We start from the raw sequence: 14,245 nt of genomic DNA on the forward strand, positions 1-14,245 counted from the left end.
TTTGATGCAGCAGAGCAACTCCCTGCTGCATGGCCTCACAGACAGGCTGGCAGCCCTGCCTGCCTTCCTGCTTTCCTGCCTGCCTTCGGGCCTGCCTACTTTCCTGCTTTCCTGCCTGCCACCACCAAGCATGAGCTGCCTGGCTGGGGCTCAGATGTGAACTGTGGGATACTGCCACCAACACATCTATCCTGTCCCAAGGAAAGGGGGATTGTAGTGCTTTAAGGAAAGTCTCCGGGTCCTGCAGAGCCAGAATTAAAAACTGTCATTAAGAGCCATTGTATTTAAATTAGAGCTAATCTTGGGTACAATGTGGGGAGAGGACACTGGGTGGGACTGGGGAGAAAGCTGTAATTTCCCTGCCATTGTCACTCTGCTGTCCCTGATTGCCAGGAACTGCTGCAAATCCCAGTGATTTACTGAGCTAGGCTGTAATTTGCACCATGTGTAAGGAGTTGAGTGTCAGCAGGCTCCCTGTCACCAGCCCCATCAGGGCTGTGATGGGCTCTCAGCTGGGCAAGCTGCTGTCAGCTCAGTGCAGGGAGTGGGGACAGCACTGGCCACATCCTGCCTGGGTCCAGAGCATCACGGAAGCTGTGCCAGGGGAGATTTGGTGCCTCTGATGCATGGTTTGGTTTAGTATGTAATGTGCGTGTCCTCCTGGCTTCCCTAGGACTGAGTCGGTGGCTGAGAAGATGCTGACTAATTGGTTTGCCTTCCTCCTCCACAAGTTCCTCAAGGTAAGGAGGGGTGGAGCTGAGACCCCACTGCTGCTTTGCTGTCTCACCCACCAGCCATCTCCAGGGTGAATCTGGGTTTGAAACAATTCAGTCAGACTCCAAGTCAAATGAGGGGAAACAGGGGAGGTGGAAACATGCTTCAGAGATACCTACACCCAGGGCTGCTGTTACATGGGCTGAGTCAAGCTGCCACTGCCTCCGTGCTCAGCCTTCTTCAACCTCTTTTTCAAACCTCAAATTCCCATGTAATGGAGTTTCTGTTACACCTCTTTAGTACTTGGGAGAAATTCTCACTCCCACCTCCATGCCTGGACTTCCATATTTCTTAACTTTATTTGTGGTTTTGAAAGCCTCACAGATTGTGCTTCATGGGAGTGAATGAGGAGATCAAGATCTCAAATTGCTTTTTTTTTTACAGCCATATAGATTCTGTAGAGATTTGCCAAGCCAAAGACAACATACCCATTGAGCAATGGAGCTCATGGTTTTGGCTGTCTTCCCAGGAGCTGCTGGAGGCTGAGTCTGGATTGCACATGTGCTAAAGGTTGAGTCAATGGGACTCTGAATCATGTGCAAAACCTGTTGTGCAGGCCAGGAGCCCTGGAGGAGATGCACCTTCACCTCTCTCTTAGTTTTGCTGTCTGTCTACTTGTGTAGGAATGTGCTGGAGAACCACTCTTCATGCTTTACTGTGCCATCAAGCAACAGATGGAGAAAGGCCCAATTGATGCCATCACAGGAGAAGCTCGTTACTCCCTCAGTGAGGACAAGCTGATTCGGCAGCAAATTGAATACAAGACTCTGGTGAGTGATCACTGTAGAAGCTGCTATTAAATTGCTTCTATCCTCTCTGCTTGGACATGAGCTGTTGTGACCTTTAGGCTGGTGATTAAGACACCATCGTGAAGTAGAAATGCTACCAGTGCTATAAAGCCTCCACTCAAGTCAGGTGCATCCCTAATTTGCAGGTACAAATAGCCTGAGATAAGGCTTTAAAAGCAGGGTTTGAGTGCAGCATTTTATTTCCTTGTGCACTGAGCATTGCCCTCCCTCTAGCAGGTGAAAATGGACATCACTGGACTCCTATGTCGGTAATCAAAGATATACTAGATGGAATTATGTATGCAGTGGTTTTTTTATGAGAACAGATTGTTCTGACACATGTGGTTACAGTTCTGGATGCTTATCTGAAGCCCATGACATGGTTTTCTTTCCCTTCCAGATCCTAAACTGTGTGAACCCAGATAATGAGAACAGTCCAGAGATTCCTGTGAAGGTGCTGAACTGTGATACCATCACTCAAGTCAAAGAGAAGATCCTCGATGCAGTATACAAAAACGTCCCATATTCTCAAAGACCAAGAGCTGTCGACATGGACTTGGGTAGGATCTTCCCTGCCTCATAGAAGGGGAAGATAAGAGAGATTGATTAGTGATTCCGGGTGGGTTTTGCAGGGCTTGAAAACTAGAGCTCAGGCAGCACAACACCATGTATGTTTCAGCCCAAGGAAAGCATGGGTTCTGCTCCTGCCACAGAGGTTTTGAGCTCTGTGGGAGCTCCATTAACCACAGAACAAATGATTCCTGAAGCCTCCTTCGCTGATAAGAATTTAGCTTTCTCTGGGTGCCTTTTCCTGGGAGATGGGCTTTTCTTAAAGGCTTATCTGTCTAGTAGTTACTATCTAGAAGTGGATAGAGCCTTTTAGTGTCTTTTCCGTCTCTGACCTGGTTTTTGCCTCTCCTGCAGAGTGGCGGCAGGGCCGGATAGCTCGTGTGGTCCTGCAGGATGAAGATATCACCACCAAGATCGAAGGAGATTGGAAACGCTTGAACACCTTGATGCATTATCAGGTAAGAAAGCAGCCCTAGCAGACAGCTCCCAGAACACTGCTGAGAGAGAAGAAAAGAAAAGCAGAGATTTAATTCCCAAGTATCTCGTCTAGCAAGACAGACAGGGAGGTCCCATTTGTATGATAAACCAGAAGGGTTCAATGTGCTCACGCATTAGATGGGAAAGCAACCTTGACATGGCTCTTAGAGAAACTAGCAGGGTTGAAAATTGGCTAAATTAAACACATCAGCTGTGCTAGTGAGACACAGGGAGTGTGGTGAGGGCTGAGCTGCTGCTGGAGATGCAGGGTCAGGGGAGGGGTGGATTGTGTGGCTCAGGTCTTTGCACAATGTTCTGAGACAACCAGGAGGGCAGCAGGGAAGGAAGAGGAGTCTCTGCCTTCCTTCAAAGCTTTGCAGACACAACACGAGCTGATGCAAAGTACAGGGTGCAGCAGCAGCTCGCCTCTCATACTTCTGATCGTCTTACGTGTTGGCTCTTGAGCATCATGCAAGGAGTGAAGAAGGAAAGCAGAGCAAACGCTTCAAATATAGTCACATAGGAGGGTTGATGGGGTGCTGCAGGGAGGGCAGGATGAGGCCAGGTCAAGAAAAGATGAATATCAGGAGCTAATCCTTGCTATCAAGTGACATCAAACCCCCTCAGTCCCACACCTAGTCTTCCAAGCCAAGTAATGGGAATTTTGCTGCTGAAGTCATAGAAAACAAAGCTAGACAGTGAAAGTCTAGTGGAGGGTGTCCCTGCCCATGGCAGGGGGTTGGAACTGGATAAGCTTTAAGGTCCGTTCCACCCCAAACCAATCTATGAAGATGCTCTGTTGTGCACTGGCCAGGGTGAGCAAGGTGACTTAAGAAATTGTTGCCATCTTTAGCTTTTGCATCTTGCATGCCCCAGCCTATCCTAGGCTGCCCTGGATAGGTGTGCATCTGTTGGAAAGGGCTGCTAACAGGCTGGGACAGATGGAAAGAGAGGTAACAATGGAGCTGGGGAAGCTTTGGTTAAAGAGAATCAAAGCCTGTCTGCAGCAGAGGATAACTGCATTAATTGGCACCTGTAACCTGCTACTGTCCATCACTACCTACACAGAAGTGTTCAGTATTTAATCTGGCATCTTTCCCTGTTTATACACTGTCTCAAGTCCATCAGCGTGACTCATGCTGTGTAAGTTGAATGTGAGCTAGTATTGACAGGAGCCATATCATCAAGGAGCAAGGCAGAGAGAGTGGCATAAATATGCAAAGTGCATCTAAAACAGCACCTTGAGGGTCGACTTTTCCAAGCTGCCTAAAGGATTTAAACACAGATTACCATAAAATGTCATAGGAGTAGTGCAGGTTAATTCCATTGTTTCTAAAATCTGTTTTACCTGACAGCTGCAAGGGATTAACCAATACGTGGGGAAGCAGCAAGACTTGATTATGCCTTGATCTTTAAAAGTCATCTTAAGGAAGTCACAAGTGAAGCTGTGTTTGTCTGATGCGTGTTGAATGCTAGGAGAGGGAGTGCTTTTATTTTAGTGCCTGTGGGGAAATCCAAGCCACAAGTTTACCCTTAAAATAAACAAAATCCTTGCACCACTCAAGATGCTGCAGCTATTACTGCCATTTGAATGTCAGTTTTGCTCTGGAACAAAGCACAGGTTTGCTGCCAAGCATCTGAACAGGTACCAACTGCTCATGTCCTCTCCCCTCTCTGGCCCCAGCTCTGCACAGCACAGCAGAGCTGGTTCAGGCATTAAAAAGAAGCCAAGTTCTCTGCCCTACAACAGAAATCTTGTTGAGACAGAGCTTTTGACAAAACCAAACAGATATGTTTGATTTTTCCTGGTATTCCTACCAGGCTTCTATTTTTTTTTTCTGTTTGAGTAATAGATGTTTTTATTAGGTATCAAAAATACAGATGCTCCAGGACTATAGTGTAAAACAAATACGTTTGCAAAGGCAGAACTTAGAAAAGGGTGTAAAATCATTTGAGTATCAAATGCTGCTGTCTCACTGCTTGATAGGAGTTTTACATATAAAGCAGATACAGTTCAAGCCATTGCCTAATGCCTAATACCTAAAGGGGCTACAAGAAAGCTGGAGAGGGGCTTTGGACAAGGGCCAGTAGAGACAGGACAAGGGGAATGGCTTTAACTGTCCAGAGGGGAGATTGAGATGAGCTCTGAGGCAGAAGTTCTTCCCTGTGAGGGTGCTGAGGCGCTGGCACAGGGTGCCCAGAGAAGCTGTGGCTGCCCCATCCCTGGCAGTGTTCAAGGCCAGGTTGGACCCAGGGGCTTGGAGCAACCTGCTCTAGTGGAAGATGTCCCTACCCATGGAAGGGGTTGGAACTGGATGAGCTTTAATCATAGAATTCTATGATTAAAATGAAATCTAGATTTCTCCAGCTTCTTGGAGGATTAGTGAAACTGATTTCTAAAAAGCTCCCTCTGTAGAACTCGCACCATCTTTTACTCAGAGCTGTATTGTCTGTATTCAGATCTGAAGGCAAAGTTATCTTTCGATTTTCACAAAGTAACTGGAGGTGAAACCAGCCTCCTCCTGCTCACCATGCTGTGGGCAGGGTGGTGGGGCTCTGCAGAGGGCAGTTATTTAACTACAAGAGGGTTATGACACCATTACATTGGGTTTCTACATGTTTAGGATGACAAAAAAATCCCATATACATCTGCATCAGCTGATAAAATCTGTTTTTCATGGGAAGCCTTCACATGCAAAAGCCAGATTGGATTTGGAGGGAAAGATTCATCTTTCTGTGATATTTTTGAACCACCGTATAGAATTACAGAGAGAACTGTATCCCTGCTGCTTATTTCTTCCTTTGTAAAAATAGATGTGTTAAGTTAAATAGGTGTAATTCTTTGTTATATTCTCCAGAGTTTTAAACTATGTTGTAGGGAATTGTATTCCATTTGTGTAGTATCCTTCTGCTTTCATGCCTATTAAAACTCCACGGCAGAGTCTCACCCCATGTGGATTTACTCAAGAAAAATGAAACAAGGGATATAATATCAAATGATTTACAGTGGCTCACGTAGGGTTAACTCTGAGGCAGCAGAGCATGAATACCTGTCAGCCACTGCGAGCTGGAAAGGCTGAGAGGCTAGAAAACTGCTTAAAATGAGAAATTAGAAGCGGAGAAGGAAGATTTGTGTGGGAAATGAGACCTGGGAGCTGAGGGTGGTGTGGATGTGGAGCTGGCATCCTCACTACCCCAACGCAAGCGCAGTGTTCTCCTCTGGGCTTCTGCACCACTGCTCTCCCCGCGCTGAGTTTTGGGTTTCTTGTCTTTAAGGTGTTTTGTGCAGCACGTTTCCAGCTTGGAGAAGAATTGGAATATTTATAAAGCTGTAAAAGAGCCAGGCAGCTCTTTTTAAACCCTGGCGTCCCTGGGGTTTTATGGGAATGTGGCAACAGCAGAGTGAGATGGGAAACGAGTATGTGTTACATCTGATGCTGATTTGCATGCTGGTGGGTTTTAGCTGACAAGAGCCATTCGACCCAAAATTTAGAGAGTGCTCTGTGTGTGTGGAATGTGTAATGCCTCTCCCCCAGTTAACCACAGCCCTGGTGGAAACAGATCCCAACACAGTGGCCAGGGAGCTGCTGCCTCTCTGGGAACATGCTGGGCTGCTGGTGTGCTTGGGTTTCTCCCCAGTGAAGTGGAATTGAAGTGGCAGCTAGTAAGAGCCTAAGAAAATAATATCACCTCTGATAATTTCTACCATTGAGTTAATCAATGGGATGAAGTGAGGCAGGAGCAGAAGAGAAAATAACAGAGGTGTTTGAAGTGTTTTGCTTAGGAATGTCTTACTTTTGTACTGGGAAACACAAGGTACTATTATTTCCACTATCACCAGCAATAATAATAACTCACATTTACATGAAAACCTTCATCTGAATGGAACCCAGAGCATTGAAGGTGGTGAAAATTGCTGTGTGCAGGTCACCTCACTGCAACAGATGTACAAACATCCTTCTGCTGAGAGAGCAGGGAGATGCTCGGTCAGCAAAATCCAGATGCTGCCCTGGAGCTTCCCCATGTGAAGGGACAGGGCCAAGTCCCTCACAGGACTCCTGGCAAATAGAGAATTTAGCCCCAGAAGCAATTTCTCCAGGATAAAGAGGCATTTCTTCTGTGCAGCTTCTCTAAATGATGTGTTGGCTGGACCCCAGTGGGTCTGTCACCTGTGAGATCATAGAATCACAGAAGGGTTTGTGTTGGAAGGGACCTTAAAGCCTAACCAGTTCCACCCCCCTGCCATGGGCAGGGACACCTTCCACTAGAGCAGGTTGCTCCAAGCCCCTGGGTCCAACCTGGCCTTGAACACTGCCAGGGATGGGGCAGCCACAGCTTCTCTGGGCACCCTGTGCCAGTGCCTCAGCACCCTCACAGGGAAGAGCTTCTGCCCAAGAGCTCATCTCAATCTCCCCTCTGGCAGATTAAAGCCATTCCTCTTGTGACATGTGGTGCCTCCGCTCTCTGCTCCCTTGTGCTGCCGCACAGACCATGAGTTCAAAATTAAAAGACACTTGAGCCCATTCCCTTGAAACCTACAGATCCTTAATGAAGGGAAATGAGTTAAAAAACTTCCGCTGACTACTAGATTTATAGGGAGGATAAAATTAAACATGGCTACTAAAATCTGCTATAACAAAATCTTGTTAACACTAATGTTCATTTATAGTTTGACTTCCCAGAATTTAATTCCTTCTCTGGTGCAGTAGAGGGACTGAATTTAATACCCTGAAAGATGGCTTTATGACTTGCTCAACTGTAAATCAAACTTCTAAAGTTTGTAAAAATTGCTAAAATAAAAAATGGTTTAATGGGAATATTTTATGGTCCATAACGTTATTACAGCTTTTTTATTCCCTCTGCATTGTTACTTTAATTGGATCACAACAGTTCTTGAGATGCTCATTTTTATTGGATAAAACGTAATCTTAAATCAGAACGACCAAAAGCATCTTCAGTACATCTTTTGATTTATCACTCTTTTCCTTCAGTCCCTTGCTGCAGAGCTGCTGCTGACCCAGCACAGAGCCCATGCTGGGTCCTGGAGACTCACCATGACCTGGGTGTGTGCACTGAGAGCCCAGAAACCATCTGTGTCCTGGGCTGCATCCCCAGCAATGTGAGGAGCAGGTTCAGCCTGGAGAAGAGAAGGCCGGGGAGACCTTAGAGCAGCTCCGGTGCCTAAAGGGGCTACAAGAAACCTGGAGAGGGGCTTCGGACAAGGGCCTGTAGGGACAGGACAAGGGGAATGGCTTTAACTTTCTAGAGGGGAGAGTGAGATGAGCTCTTAGGCAGAAGCTCTTCCCTGTGAGGGTGCTGAGGCGCTGGCACAGGGTGCCCAGAGAAGCTGTGGCTGCCCCCTCCCTGGCAGTGTTCAAGGCCAGGTTGGAAACAGGGGCTTGGAGCAACCTGCTCTAGTGGAAGGTGTCCCTGCCCGGGGCAGGGCGGTGGAAGTGGATGAGCTTTAAGGTCCCTTCCAACCCAAACCATCATATGGCTCTATAATGCCATGACTTTCTTACCTGCGTTTGCAGGTGGTGTTCACTGTGTAGATGGTGGATCTCACTGATCTTCTGTTCTCTTCCTTTGCCTCTCCAGGTATCTGACCGCTCAGTTGTGGCTCTTGTTCCCAAGCAGACCTCCTCCTATAATATTCCTGCCTCTGCCAGTATATCCCGGACATCTATTAGTAGATATGGTAAGAAGCAGATTTCAGGGCTGGGAAATAATGGCTCATGTATGTCTGGGCATTGCTTGTGCTGCACAGCAGATTTTAGAGCCAGACTGGAGCTTGCAGCTTTGCTTGAAAACGTATTTGATGGTGCTGGTAATGAAGCTGCCTTTGTTGCAGGAGGGCAACACTTTAAGGGAATTAGATGGGGAAAAAGCAGCAGCTTCCCCTAAAGAACCACACCACGTCAGCCAAGATGAAAGTACATTCTGGTGCCAAACAGCAAGATATCCTTGTCTGCTGTGTTTTTGCAAAGGCTTTTCCATCTCTGAGCAGAGCAGCAAAAAAAAAAAGGCCAGAGAACTGAGTGAAGGGAAGAAGAAATGCCAAGCATGTGAGCAGCTATTGGAAATGTGGGGCTTGGAAGAGCCCAGGGAAAGGCTTTTGGCTCAGAGGGGCTGGATGCTACAGGAAAGCAGCTTTGTGTCTCTTGCGTGCAAGCAGGGCAACATGAGAGAAAATCCTGATTCCTTCATCTATTGCTCTATAAGTGGAGGATCCTGAATTCATAACTAACGGGTCAAAGATGGGTAATGGCAATGTTCAGGGATGTGCACACCTGGGAATTCATTATTTGCATAATAGCAGGGCTCAGCTCTTCACAGAGGGTCCCTGAAGACACTGCAGCCTTTGTAAATGTGCCTGTGAGGGGCCAGGTGTGCATTTATAGCACTAAATCCACAATAATAGTAATCATAGACTTCCATAAAAGGCAGCAGTGGCAAAATCTCCAGTGTGCTGATCTTTCATTATCTCTCATTTTACAGTGTTTTACAAACGAGAGGTCCCCAGATAAACCCCATCTCCTCCTCTTGTTTATAGCTCCCAAAATAATGTTATTGAAGGGTTCTGAGGAGCCATCCATGGGAGAATCTTAGGAAAAAATGAGGAGAAAAGGCATTTCTCCCTGTGAGGGGTTGTCCACCTGAGTGCCCAGCATTTCCTATGCTTCAGGTGATGGAAAAATCAAGGCTGGGTCACACAACCTGGGTCCTCAGTGCTCATTGATCTATGTCAGATGGAAAAGCTTTTGCAAACTACCAATATGAACTATCATTGCTCATGTGTAAGATTAATACTTCTAATTGTGCCAGCAGAATTTCAATGAGATACTTATTTACTTCCCCCATTATGTATCAGCACAGAGCTGTGTTTAAAAATAGAATTCTTAGATGCTTCCTTAGCTGTCCCCCTGTCTGTCTCCTTAATTATATCAGTTGGAGTACTCATTTATCTAAGCCTTAATCAGGGATGAAAATCTAGCTACTTTGGTAATGACTTGTGTATTTCCCTTGGCTGATTTATGATTGATCCCCTTATTCTTTATGAGGAGGGTGAGCAAGGAATTGGAGGCTAAACTTGAGCAAATGCACAAGGTTCCCAGAGAACAAAGAAATGTAGGGAGAGGAAAAATCCCAGCAGCATGCAATTGTGCCACTCAGCCTTGGGTCTCACCTTGAAGACACCATGGATGGGATCCAGGGAGGCACATTCTTTGGGAAGTTAAATAGATCTCCCATCCCTCCATGGTTCCTGAGCAATTAAGGGAAAAATCCTTTATCTGCTCCCCTTTGAGCTCTGTTTCCCTGCAGGAGGAGGACAGAGACAGGGACCACAGCTGGATGCTTGGCTGGGGTGCCGGACTGGCCTCAGGCTCTGCCACTGGTGCTCAGCTGCAGCCCTTTTTACTCTAATGAAAGCCTCAAGACCAAGAACAGAGTTTCCTCTGCTCTTTGTGCTGGTTGTGCTGGGCAGCTTGTTATTATTGATGTTAGTACTTCGGTGCTGCAGGAGCCAGTGCCCAGGATTGATGTGTGTGAGCTGTAACTTGTGGAGGAATCTTGTATGGACCCGGATTACTGAGTTCACATAAGTAAAGGGTGTGAATGGAGCAGAAAAGTCCCATGTCTGAGTGTGAAAAAAGAAAGGCTGGAATCTGAGGGACTGTATTCAGTGGTTCATGCTTTGAGGGCTGGAGCACCTCTGCTGTGAAGCCAGGCTGAGAGAACTGGTCTTGTTCAGCCTAGAGAAGAGAAGGCTCCTTAAGGGGAGACCTTAGAGCAGCTCCAGTGCCTAAAGGGGCTACAAGAAACCTGGAGAGGGGCTTTGGACAAGGGCCTGTAGGGACAGGACAAGGGGAATGGCTTTAACCTGCCAGAGGAGAGATTGAGATGAGCATTAAGGCAGAAGCTGTTCCCTGTGAGGGTGCTGAGGCGCTGGCACAGGGTGCCCAGAGAAGCTGTGGCTGCCCCATCCCTGGCAGTGTTCAAGGCCAGGTTGGACACAGGGGCTTGGAGCAACCTGCTCTAGTGGAAGGGGTCCTGCCCATCGCAGGGGGTTGGAACTGGTTGAGCTTTAAGGACCCTTCCAACACAAACCATTCTTTGATAAGACCAACACATATCTTTGGCAAATGCCAAATTCCCTTGATTCCTGGGTGGAATTATATTTCTTCACTCCATAAAAAAGCTGGTGCAGGTGATTCTGGCATTAGTGAGCATAGAGCTCACTAATGAGTGAGAAGAGCTCTATTCACTAATTCACTGAGAAGAGACAGGGAAATGAACAAGGGGTTTGCTTTGCACATGACTGACTTCTCCTGTTGTTCAGACTCCACCTTCCGCTACACCGGCAGCCCTGACAGCCTGCGCTCCCGGGCCCCCATGATCACCCCCGACCTGGAGAGCGGGGTCAAGGTCTGGCACTTGGTCAAAAACCATGACCACGGAGACCAGAAGGAAGGAGACCGGGGCAGTAAGATGGTGTCTGAGATCTACCTGACCAGGCTCTTAGCTACAAAGGTAACTATCTTGTGCCAGATCTCTTGGGAAGTGAATAGGGAGATTCATCTATACACACGTGCCTGTGTGGCCCCTAATGATGCTTGGGGGTGGCTGTTCGTGTTGGGCTTTCCTGGGCCCCTGGGACTGGTTGGCTTTTAGAGCAGCAACAGAAGCACACCCGAGATTTCCTCTCACTGCAATGTGGTTGCTGCAATACTTAATTTGTCTGCACAGTGTTAAAAAAACAAAGAGGTTTAGGCTGCAGATGAGGAACAATTTCCTCCCCAAAGATTGGTCAGGCATTGGAACAGGCTGCCTAGGGCAGTGGTGGAGTCACCATCTCTGCAAGTGTTCACACACCGTGTAGATGAGGTCATCAGTGACATGATTTAGTGATGGACTTGGCAGGGCTGGGGTGGAGGTTGGACTCGATGGACTTAAAGGTCTTTTCCAATCTGGTTGATTCTATGATTAGAGAGACACAGCAGTGCCTGTAAATATTTAACCAGTTTCCTTGGCCAAAGTTTTCCTGCTTTTCACTGAAGATAACACAAATTGGCTTTTGAAAGCAAAAGAAACTGTTTCAGGTTAGAAATGAAGCGTAAATGCAGCCACTAGTAGCTACAGGCTGGAGCATTCCCCCAGCGTTGGTAAAGACCCTGACCTTACTTATGCCTCGAAGTCCATGGTGGCACTTTATGAGGCTGTGCAGAGCTACTAACACCATCTGGCATCCCCCCGGCACCACCGCTGCCTGTCCCTCCTGTCACCTTTTCCCATTAGGGTACGCTGCAGAAGTTTGTGGATGACTTGTTCGAGACGCTGTTCAGCACAGTGCACCGCGGCAGCGCGCTCCCGCTCGCCATCAAGTACATGTTCGATTTCCTGGATGAGCAGGCGGATAAGCATGGCATCCATGACACAGACGTGAGACACACGTGGAAGAGCAATTGGTAAGGATGGAGGAGGAGGGTGGAGGGAGGCGCAGACCTGAGGACTGAGGAGGTATCTGTGTGCTAGAGAAAAACATGGGGAAGAACTTCAGGAAGGCTGGAAACAACCAAGTCCCATAGCTCCAAGGCATGGGATGTACTACGAAGCCATGCTGATGCTTTTCAACCAGCACCACTGCTGCTCCAGTGCCCCCATGGGAATGTGGCAGTGGGGTTTGCTCCTGGATCGTGCTGCCCCGTGTGCACGCATGAGCTGAAATCCTTGTGCAGTGCTGAACTGCAAACTCGGGTGTCTCTGGGTCCTCTGCCCAGGCTGGTGCTGGGCACTGTCCTCAGGCTGTAGATGACACACATGGACTTTGGAAATCACTGTGTTTGCAAAGTCTGCGGTGGGAAGCAGAGCTCCATGCCTGCACCATCCTGCCTGCACCACCATGAATACAGCACAGGCTGCTCAGTGCCTGCTGCATCTTCCCCATCACTTTGTGCAGCAGCTGGAGGATTAGGGCAGCAGAAGGAGGTGGCAAAGGGGAAGGAGCCAGCCCTGTGTGCCACTAGCACAGACTGCAGCCAGGTTTAGCCTCCTCCAAACAATAACAGCTCTCACGTCTCCACCACTGCTGTTATTTTAGGATTAAAAGCTCTGTGGGTTAGAAATTTAGCATGGGATAGGAAGAAAAAAAAAAGGCAGCACACATGGTTGTTCCCTGAAGACTTTGTATTTCCCCCCCCAAGTCCCTTGTGGTTTAAAAGGCCTCTAATCATCATGGCTGCAAGAGCTGGGTTGACTGCTAAGGCTGCAGGAGGCTAAAAACTATTTATTGATAGTCTAAAAGAAGGGATTATTAGGATAAAAACTAATATCACCAAAAGAAGATGAGACCTCTTAAAGCAATACAAAAGAAAGAGTCAACCAGCAGTTTGCTCTGCTAGAGCCATCAGACCACAGAGCCCTGGTCCTTCCCTCTGCCCCAGGGCATGGGAGGCTCAAGAGAAGGGCAGAAATTTGGTCTCTGCACTAACAGCTCTGCTGAGCACTTTGGTTCTCTGCAGCATTCCCAAATGGGAATTTTAGTGGGGAGATGGGAGAGGGTTTATGCCACAGGACCAGATAAAAGCAAATGGCTTGGAAAGGAGAGCTGGGGGTCAGTAGAACTGGTGCTGCTGGGGATGTGACTGAGCTGCTTGCCTGCAGTGCAGCAAGAGTTAAGTCTTCCGTGCAGCTAGCTGGATAGATGGAGAGAGCTGAGACTTGAAAGGTAATAGAAAGCAGCAGCTGTTTTTTTGATCCTGCTATACAGGCAAAGAAAAAAGGAATAATAATTCCCCTTTGATTGCAAAGGCCTCGGGATTTGGGGACAAAGCCTCTGATGCCTGCTGCAACCGCTCACAGATGATGGACTGTGGAGTAGCCAGGCAGCAGCTCAGCTCTGCCATAGGCTTCTGCTCTAACGAACTCAGTTTAATGGGCTCCTGGTGGAACTGCTCATCCAGCACCACCAAACGTTGCCCAGCTCTGCCCTGGTACAGGCAGCCTGCCCTCAGCACCCAGCTCTCATCTCTTCCACCTTTCTGTCCAGGACCAGACCCCAGCATGCTCCCAGGGCACACAGGGCAGTAGTGTCCAGCCCAGGCATAGCATGACCTATCACAAGCAATCTGGGCAGCACTAGGCTAACTGGTGTTGATGGGCCTGGCCCAGCTCTTACCCGGATTACTGTTGCTTCCCACCATTCATATTCTGCTTGGGAACACAAACTGCAGCATGTCTCCTTTCCTGGTCTTTGTCTTAGAATTTAATTTGGTTTCTTGACAGCTTGCCTCTCCGATTCTGGGTGAACGTCATCAAAAACCCCCAGTTTGTGTTTGATATCCACAAAGGCAGCATCACAGATGCCTGCCTCTCTGTTGTGGCTCAGACATTCATGGATTCCTGCTCCACCTCGGAGCACCGCCTGGGCAAAGATTCCCCTTCCAACAAGCTGCTGTATGCCAAGGACATCCCTAGCTACAAGAGCTGGGTGGAGAGGTGAGCAGCGGAATATGGGGAGAAGCAGCTTTGCTCTTGGTAGCCGATGATGCACAGGGTAGCTCTTGCCATAGAATCACAGAACAGTTTGGGTTGGAAGGGACCTTAAAGCTGATCTAGTTCCACGGCACCTTCCACGA

The 14,245-nt window shown here is 47.9% G+C and overlaps 1 protein-coding gene across 1 annotated transcript in view; it reads left to right on the top strand.

Moving 5' to 3' along the window:
• The first annotated feature begins 677 nt into the window (after nucleotides 1-677).
• Nucleotides 678-14,245, top strand: part of LOC104412423 (plexin-A2) — a 15,419-nt gene continuing 1,851 nt past the window's right edge. Inside the window, exons 1-8 of the mRNA XM_010023146.1 lie at nucleotides 678-740; nucleotides 1,398-1,544; nucleotides 1,963-2,122; nucleotides 2,487-2,590; nucleotides 8,208-8,307; nucleotides 10,951-11,141; nucleotides 11,907-12,076; nucleotides 13,893-14,105. Coding sequence (XP_010021448.1) covers nucleotides 696-740; nucleotides 1,398-1,544; nucleotides 1,963-2,122; nucleotides 2,487-2,590; nucleotides 8,208-8,307; nucleotides 10,951-11,141; nucleotides 11,907-12,076; nucleotides 13,893-14,105 — 1,130 coding nt within the window. The 5' untranslated portion in view covers nucleotides 678-695. The remainder of the gene's footprint in view (nucleotides 741-1,397; nucleotides 1,545-1,962; nucleotides 2,123-2,486; nucleotides 2,591-8,207; nucleotides 8,308-10,950; nucleotides 11,142-11,906; nucleotides 12,077-13,892; nucleotides 14,106-14,245) is intronic.

The sequence above is a fragment of the Nestor notabilis genome, unplaced genomic scaffold (genome assembly GCF_000696875.1).
Source record: "Nestor notabilis isolate BGI_N333 unplaced genomic scaffold, ASM69687v1 scaffold6181, whole genome shotgun sequence".
Taxonomy (NCBI): domain Eukaryota; kingdom Metazoa; phylum Chordata; class Aves; order Psittaciformes; family Psittacidae; genus Nestor; species Nestor notabilis.